Source organism: Capsicum annuum, unplaced genomic scaffold (assembly GCF_002878395.1).
Source record: "Capsicum annuum cultivar UCD-10X-F1 unplaced genomic scaffold, UCD10Xv1.1 ctg81348, whole genome shotgun sequence".
NCBI classification, from domain to species: domain Eukaryota; kingdom Viridiplantae; phylum Streptophyta; class Magnoliopsida; order Solanales; family Solanaceae; genus Capsicum; species Capsicum annuum.
In genome coordinates this window covers 36,158-45,753 of record NW_025892061.1, presented here as the reverse complement: position 1 = coordinate 45,753, position 9,596 = coordinate 36,158, and the positions used below count along the sequence as shown (strand labels likewise).

Genomic DNA, 9,596 nt, shown 5'->3' with positions numbered 1-9,596 from the left:
GCCAATTTCTTGAAGTAACCCTTTTGATATTCTGAATGCATCATATGGCTCAGACACACAGATCCAACCTTTCAAACCAAAATGGCCTTTAACCTTCTCATCATTGTAAACCGCTTTAGCTAGTGTTGTCTTACCCAAGCCCCCCATTCCAACAATAGGGACAACGGTTAGATTTTTTTCACTTGCCTCCTTAGACGTTAAACGGTCAATCAATTCCTCTATTTCATTCTGCCTACCAAAGACATCAGATTCAACCACAGAAGTTGAAGGTGGTCTAGTTTCTAGTTTCTTACCCGAATCGAAATACCTCTGTAAGCCAAGGCAACCAATTTGCTTTTCCAACTCCTCCAAACTTTTAATGGTGTCTTCCAACTTCTCCTTTATGTTAAGAAAAAAATCATCACTCAAGCGCCGTCCGCAGCACTCTGAAAAAAATCAAAATACTTGCTGGTTACATGTTTCTGCAAGATTTTGATGTTGACCTTCCACTTTAAGCTTCAAAGCCTCATAATTAACTTCTTCCATTAAGTTTTCAGCAGAGTCCACAGCACTCTGAAGCTTATTAAGCCACTGCCTCACGCGTTGATCTGATGCCTGCTTATTCTCTGCATCACTCAGCACAATCTGAAGACCAAGCAAAATGTTCCCCAGCTTCTCTAAAAGCCCATCATCATGCTTATTCTTCTGAGACATCTTAAGCAGCTCAACCCGACGAGCAAGCCCATCAAAGAGAACATTCAGAAATGCACCACCAACTGCAACACCGACTGCTAAGCCAATCTCCATTTCAGAAATCTACAAAGCAAAACAAGGAACCACAAAAATGATTTTAAGTATTTTGAGAAGATAAATGTTTCTATCTCCAAATCAAATATTACTAACTTTATTTTACCTGTTGAATGCTAAGAGTAAATTACAAACAGGAATGATCTGTGATTTATCTCCCTCTCTCTTTTGTTTCTATTAACTACAATCTACTATTACCATAAAGTTTTGACTTTTCATCCAACAACAAGACAAAGACTTCAGATAGAGTGGTTTCCTGACTATTCATAACTTTCTAAATTGAATAACTGAGGTAAGTGAGGGACACAAGCATGGTGTATGAAAGGGGTGTGTGTGTTAGCAGAAACTACCAATGTCTGCTTACATTTTAATCCAACAAACTAAACAATCAATTAAAAGTAACGTCAATGATACATTCCACTGAGATGGTCCTCAAAACTCAAAATACTCTTCGCCGGAAAATTGTTCATCGACAATATCATGTCTGAACTTTCTCCTCAAGTTTATACGTGCTTAAACTCAGGTAGACACCCGTATGCTATGTAGCATTTTAGTATGTACAAGTGGTAACTGATTTGTATTATGTCATATATGTGTCTACTTATTCGGAGTTGGAGGACGTACATTTTAGTGAAAGTCAAGTTAAATGACACATTATGCATTAACTGTCCTTTTTTTTTCCTTTACAAAAAGTATGACTTTTCACCTTACAAAAAGACAGGCTTCATAATAGTCTTGACTGTTCATTACTTTCTCAATTGAGTAATTGAATTTGGGGCACTTTACACCTAACGAAAAGGAAAACTGTCCTTTTTTTTGTAAAGTTTAAAATTTTCATGTATGGTCACATCTTTGTTAAAAGGTTTTAATGCCATGCCTTTTTGTTGATGATCTCTCGAGATTTGCTTTGCTAGCTTTTGCATGATGTGTGATTATTTTGATCCTAACAAGTAGTATTAGAGTGAGGTTCAAAACAGGTGTTCATTTTGGCAGCGTTAGTTCTAGTCGCAACCTATTTGACGAAGACGAAGATTTTGATTTGAGAAATTTTATTAGAGTGTTACTCTAGGTAGAAATAGAAATAAAGATGGAGATTATGAAAATAGAGACTGAACTTGTTGAAGACTACGTGAAGAAGATGAAACAAATGTATTTTGTCAGAAATTCAAAGGGGGAGAACCTCTTGAAAAGAAGATGAAATGAAAGTGTGGCAACCTTTTTTCCTCTTTTGGTTCATTCTTTCTTGGCACAGTACATGAGCTTCAACTTTGGGTACGCATAATTAGACACTTAAATTTGTATAAAGTTGAATAAGTAGATACATATGTCGTTTGTGACATTCTACATGATCAATTCTTATCCTACATGGCATCTTACGTGTATTATGTCATATAGAATATGTGTGTCTACTTATTCAACCTTATACAAGTTTAAGTGTCTATTTATGCACACTCAAAGTTGAAGGTCATAAATGTAATTTGAGGATAAGTTAAAAGGTATGTTTATGTATTATGCCTTCTTTCTTTAAGAACATAAAATTATTTTTTTGATTTTGATTTTATAACAAAAAAAAATGTCATGTATTCTTAGAGAACGGTAGTGGTCTTTTTTTTTTTCCGATGAACAAAGATAGCTATGGTGGAAGGTTTGTTAATGGAAGAAATATTTAGAGGAGAAGAAAGAGAAAAAGAAACCTCCAAAAAAAAGGAAATAAAAAATCTTTAAAAAATAAGCTTTTAGGTTTTTTCACACGTTTGCTTTGTGTCTTAAACATGCAACTTGCCAAGTGTATGAAAAAACGTCAAAATGGCTTAGTCAGACCCTTCTACAGATGTTTAATTGAGTGTCTAAGTGAAAAGTAGCGTCTAACTTTAGATGTGTTGATGGATGATTCAGCTAAAAGAAAACTATAAGCTTATCTTTTCACATATCATAAGGGATCGTTTGGTAGAGTGTATAGGAATAATGTGAGAGTATATAAAAATATTGCTGAATAAGATGTATTAGTAATGTCTATATTATTATAAATACAAGTATTAGTAATGCTTGTAGAGGATCTTTTGTTAAATGACCTTTTCAAGTCTTTTTAATTAAATAGACTACAAGTATTTTTTTAGGGAAATGACCTATTTTTGAGACAGATCTATTATCTATCCGACCAATATATAGATAGATCGATTATCAATTTGACAGATCGATTATCTATCCGACCTATATATGAACAAGTTGATTATCAATTTGACCGATGAGAAAATAGAAGTAGGCTATTTTGCTAATTGGAAACTTGAAAGCAGAGGCAATTACTATGAACCAATTGTCCCACATTGGAAAAAATAGAGAAATGCTAAGGGTATTATAAGCCAAATAGGTTCTCCCACCTATTAGGCTAGTCTTTTGGGTTAGGCTCTCCCGTTTGGTTTATAACATTTGGTGCTCTCAATGAAAGCACCAATGTTATCCAACCTAAAAAACTAGCCTGATAGGTGGGAGAAGCCATTTGGCCTATAAACCCCTTAGCATTTCTCTATTTTTTCCAATGTTGGACAATTGGTTCATAACACCCACCACCATCAATCGCCACCACCAACCACTTCCACCATTACAACCACCATTCACAATCAATATCAATACCAACCACTATTGTCAGCCGCTACAAAACCTACCACCTCCACTATTCTAATTATATCCACCGCTACTGCCACCCTAACGCTAACACGAATTCTAATGGCACCATTATCATCAACAACTACCGACTAATTCTTACTACCGACCAACTCATCTATCATAACTAGCACGACTGCTAACTACCACTAATACATCATCAACCTCCACACATTTTTCAGCCACTACTACCATCATTGTCATTGGTATCGCAACCTCTACCACCACTTAAACCACTATCATCACTAAAATATATTTCTACGAACAACCATTTACACTATCACAACTAATAGCGTATTCAATTACCACCAACGCATTGCCATACATCATACATTCATTTTTCAACTATCGCAATCAATACCTCCAAAACTACCATCCACCAACTTCACATCACAATCACCACCACCGTTAACAGTCATTATAATATCAACCATCTCTGTCATCACAACTATTACCACCAACATTACTAGTCACTAACATCAATCATTACCACTCCCACCACCAGTACAAACCATCTCCACTATCACTAGTAAACATAAATATTTTTTTCAATCAAACAATAATTTTGTTGTATTAATTCAAATATTTTCTTAATATATAATTAATTTCTATTTAAATTATATTTTTTCTTATATATCCAAATAAATAAATTTTGCACATTTAGATATTGAAAAAGAAACAATCTTAATAATTTTAGTTTTCAGATCTATACCTCAAACTTTCAGAAACTTCGAACGCACTCAACAGTTTGATGATCACAAGAGAGTTTTTACGAAGAAGAATGTTTTCAACTCTAAAAATTGTCTATACCTGAGGAAAAATTCAGGTATTTATAGCCATCAAGGTGTTGCTTCAGGAAGAGAAGCAATGGTTCAGAAAGGTGCACCCCTTCATAAAGGTGCAACTCTTCAAAAATGTCACAACCATTAGAAAGATCATAACCATTCTATCCGAAAAGGTGATTATTGGGTTGTGGAAAAAGTTGTACCAAAAGTAATTGATAAAGTTCAATTGTCACCAATCAACCTACTGGAGAAACCTACCTCTCTCGACTCTACACCCAAACCTAATAATATCAATTGGAAAGGGTCGGGTGCATGGGTTGGGGTGGATGGAGGGAAGGAAAGAATTTAGACGTCAGTTGGTAGGAGGTATTAGAGAAAATAGTACATGCATTTGAACTCCTTGTTTGGTACTGTTTTCAATTTATGTATAGATTAATGTTGAATAAGGTGTATTAGTAATGCATGTATTACTAATGCAAGTATTAATAATGCTGGTATTAATTATGTAGACATTATTTCTTACGCAGTGTTTGGTTTGATGTATTAAAAATAATATATATTGAAATAAATTTTATAAAAAGAAGTTCTTTTTACCAAATTATCCTTCTCTGTACATTCTCTTTTCAAGATAAGTAAGTAGCAACTGTTATTGTTGTAGACACGAGACCCCAATCTTTTCAAGTTAGAAGCGAGCAGCAACAGTTACTGTTTGTAGAAATGAAAATCCCAATTTTCACTTTTCTCTAAACCCCAAAAGCTTGGGAATGAAATCGACGATATTTTGACCGGAATAAAGATGGAGAAAGGTGGTTTTATGAAGCTTGAGAATAAAGACGGTATTTTGATAGCATTCTAAAACAACCTTTATTTTTCATCGAAAGTAGTACAAGGAGAAGAGAAACAGGAAGCTTTTTACAACAAAAAATGGTGGGAAAAAGGAATAGGGAAATGTAACTATGGTGGGAAAAGGAATCGGAAGATATTTTGAAGGGTAATTTGTCATTTAATAAGTTAATGTATGTGTTAAAATATTTCGTATTATTAATACATAGAAAAGGAGGGTACTATTAGTACACAATTTAATACTTAATTGAGTGTATACCGAATGGAAGCATTAATTATGCATAGACCAAAAGACTGAAGCAAACAAGATATTAACAGTGCAAAAGAGTAATGCATGCATTATTTTCATTAACGCACACTACCAAACGACCCCTAATTATACTAATTATACACGTATACCATTTTATTTTTATACATGGTAAATCATAACATTAACAATACGGGGTACTATTTCTATTCTAATACAACTTATTTGGTATTATTTTTATTCTTATGCACCCTACTCATTTAATACAACTAGTTTAGCATACGTGTGTTACACGTGTATCAAATATTTATTAATAAAAGTAATGATAGTATAGGTTTTGGTATCTAAATTAATGAACTATAGTAAAATATACAAACGACAACAACATACCCAATGTAATTCAACACTTCGCAACTTTTGACAAAGTGATTTGTCTCATAAAAATATGTAATAAACACTCTTGATAACCTAATATAGTACCAAAATGAGTGCGAATAAAATTTAGAAAAAATATGTCTTCAAATCTGCTTGTTATAGGGCCGGAGTATCAATCACTCCCACCACATGAATCTCCCTTCACTTGCACAAGAATATTGAAGAATTATTTAATAATGGCTTATGTAAATTGCATAAATATTGTATCTATCTCAAATTTCTCTGTTGATATTGAACAAAATATTTAAAATTAGTTGACCAAATCCAATGCATCCATGGGTTTCTCCACTCATCAGACTAGCACAAAATGAAAAGCATTTCAACTCACATTGAAAATCAAAAAAAGTAAGAAAGGGGCGATGCAAAAGAATCAATCATACTGAAATATTCAGTCTCAATATTGAAATCTCAAGTAGCTGTTATTCCTTGATAAAACAAGGCCAAAAATTGAAAATTGAATATATATTAGATGCAAAAGAAAGTTCTTTTTTTGGAGAATGGTAAGATAAGATGCAAAGTAAAACAAAGGAACCACAAAAATGATTTTAAGAATTATGAGAAGACAAATGTTTCTATTTTCAAATCAAATATTAACAACTTTATTTTACCTGTTGAATGCTAAGAGTAATTTGCAAACAAGAGTGATCAGTGAGTTCTCTCCCTCTCTCTTTGGCTTGTAATTGGTACAACTCTGTTTGTTACTATTAACTACAATCTACAGCTGACATTATGACTTTTTATCCAACAAGAAGACAAAGACTTCAGAATGGAGTATGGTTTCTTGACTATCCATTACTTAATTGAATAATTGAGGCAAGAGAGAAAGGGTACTTGTGGGGTGTAATAATGTAAGCTCATCTTTTCACATCATGAATGTGTATTAGAATATCTGTAATTTATATCTATTTTTATATCCATATCTATAATATATTAAAAGTGTAAAAACCCTTAGAAAATTGATTTGAACTTTTTGTCCTTCATTAAAAACTCTTCTTTAGACAAAACTGTCTTTTCACTATTTTCTTTAATTATTATTTAATTTTTTTGTTATATTAACTAAACTCCTAAAATATATGGGACTCGTAAAATATATGGAAGGAGAATCAATTAATATTTTTCCTTATATTGATCAATTAGAAAAATACTCCTAAAATGGGATAGAAAAATACTCCTAAAATAGGAATCTATTAAGAAAATACTTCTATAAATATTGAGATACACGTTAAACTACCAAAGAAATCAATTTACCTATTGGGATTCAACATGTGTGTATTGTTTTCATTCAAGTCATTCTTTAGGGTCAAAATTTTCGCTCACACAAGAATTATTTTCATCAAAATTAAAGGTTTACGATCACTATTGTATTATTTCGTTGTAGTTTACAGGTCGTAGATGAATTTACAGGTGATAGATGAATGTCGGTCAGCTTTGAGGATCTTTTTTTAGGTAAAGGTTAGATTTAATTGTATTATTTTTATATCTCTGTTTTGAGATTTTTTTTGCGTAAAGATTAAGTTTAGTTGTTTTATTTTTATATCTCTATTATCGTATTATTTTGTTATAGTTTTACAGATGGTAGATTACTGTCGGTTGGCTTTGAGAAATTTTTTGTTTAATTATATTGTTTTGATGTCTCTATCATCGTATTGTTTTGTTGCAGTTTACAGGTGGTAGATGAATATCAATCGGCTTTGACAATTTTATTTTAAAGATTGGGTTTAATTAAATAAATTCTCCAAAAATTACATAAATCCCATATTTAAGACACCATATTACCTAATATCCCTTAATATTTTAAAAATTACATAAAATCCTTATTTGCATATTTACTGGTGATACATATGCTATAAGTTGCACAGCCTATTTTCTCTCCACTTTTCGCACCCATCTCTCTCACTCTTTTACGCATCATCCCTTTTTTTCCACAAATTATTCCCCTAAAATCTCTCTCATTTTAGTAGATTCTGAGTCAACTTCATTCTTCAATAATTCAATTGATTTCAACCGTAATCATTCATCCTTTAATTTCAAAAATTGACAACTTCTTCAGAGAGGTTAGCTTTTGATTTATGCTTTAAAATTCTTTTGTGTTAATTTATTTTATCTTCAATAGATAATGAAGATTCACCCTCATTCAGCTTGGGGATTTCACAAATTGAAACTCAAAAAGTTGGTCATTATAGTAATCAAGTCCTGAGTTTTACTCCGGGCAATTTTGATTACACCAAATTAGGTTTTAGTGAAAATCGATCAAAGCAGCGGAACAATCCTGAATAATTGAACATTTTAAGAGAAGTTTTAGCTGCTAAAAATCCAAGTTTCCGACATGAAAATGGAAGATCAGGATGAAATTGAACAAATACCCATCGAATCAGGTATTATTTTCGCAACTAATTCATAAATGGTGATTCATATAACTGGTTCTTTTAATTGGTGATTCATATGGGTGATTCATATAATTACAGATTAACAGATTAACTGGTTACTTGGTGATTCATACGGGTGATTCATATGGGCGAAACACTAAAATGATATTTTAATTGGTGATACATATATTGTGCTGGTGATTCACAAATAGTGATTCATTTGACTGATTCTTTTAATTGCTGATTCATATAATTACTTGGCGCAATCAAGTAATTATTGGAATGATGAGGTATGCCTCAGAGGAAAATATATAGCAATTAACCTTTTTATTAATTTTTATTATTTAAGCACAAGCTGATTTTTACAACATGACCCAAAAAATTTAATGTTTGCAGTATGAATATAGCTTTTCTGGTAGCAGATGTATCATAGTGATACATCTGGGTCTCATATGTATCACTGTGATACATATGTTGTCTAACTTGAATTTAACTTGAAAATTTAATAAGGAAGCATGGCTTAGTGTTATCATTTGAACAACTGATTATTATTATTTGTTGATGATTTGTACTAGTGAACCCCGACTAGGCTGGTTGAAGTATAGGTTTCATCAGATAACATTGTGATCTTTATTCCTTTGGTCGTGACGGTTGTGTTGGTTATTCTTGCGCAAGATTTGACCTTCATATCCAATGCTTAAAACTTTTGAACTAAATTCTGCTGTATTTTTTTTATGAGGAAGATTTAATTTCTATGTTGCATCCTGTTATAAGTGATGTGCAACTCGATACATTTGTTGTGGATTTAGCTTGTCTCTACATTTCATGCAAAATTATGATTACTGTATCTTTCTTTATAGTAATTAATATTTCAAGTCTTGTGTATGCTTATATGAATCACATGTTCTTACACATCTTAGTTTTAGATTAGAGCATATCGATATAGTATTCTACTATCTTAGAAAGAAAGCAAAACTGGATACAACCAGTGAATATAGATATGCCATTATGCAACAATCAAGCTGCATGTTGTAAGTATCATTTATTCTTTTGAATATATTATTTTAAGTAAGAGATCACGGCAACACATAAAATACCTACTTTTCTATTTTTCAGGGATTGTGGCTTGTTTGTTGCAGCATATGCTGAATTTTTTTGTGTCCGACATCAAATTCTTTAGAGTTTGATCTAAAAATGCATCGTAAAAGATACGCATCCTTGTTATGGGACTATGGTGTGAACAAGGCATGCTATAACGCCCCGGAAAACGGGTCCCAGAGTGTCACACGGTGCTTGAGGCTACGAGTAGCCCCAAGCTAACCCTTTGAGCCATTTTCATTCAGTTCAACACAAATCAACGGGGTTTCCATAAATAACCCTCAAATATCAATAGAGTAATCATCATCCAAGAATAAAAGAACTTCAGAAAGATAACAAAATACGACTTATTAGTCAACTCCCAACATCTATACT

General features: G+C 32.4%; 1 protein-coding gene across 2 annotated transcripts; it reads right to left on the bottom strand.

Annotated features, from left to right (window-relative positions):
* Window positions 1-229: 229 nt before the first annotated feature.
* LOC107847500 (putative disease resistance RPP13-like protein 1) lies at window positions 230-6,615 on the bottom strand. 2 transcript variants are annotated; one of them, XM_047405762.1, is made up of 2 exons: window positions 6,366-6,615; window positions 230-795 (listed from the first exon to the last, which is right to left on the bottom strand). In XM_047405762.1, exon 2 carries the CDS (start codon window positions 784-786, stop codon window positions 436-438), a length of 351 nt encoding a protein of 116 aa, XP_047261718.1. In that variant the 5' UTR covers window positions 787-795; window positions 6,366-6,615; the 3' UTR covers window positions 230-435. The 2 variants fall into 2 exon arrangements, with proteins under 2 accessions (XP_047261718.1, XP_047261719.1); XM_047405763.1 differs by lacking the exon at window positions 6,366-6,615 and adding an exon at window positions 893-2,122.
* Between the last annotated feature and the right edge of the window lie 2,981 nt (window positions 6,616-9,596).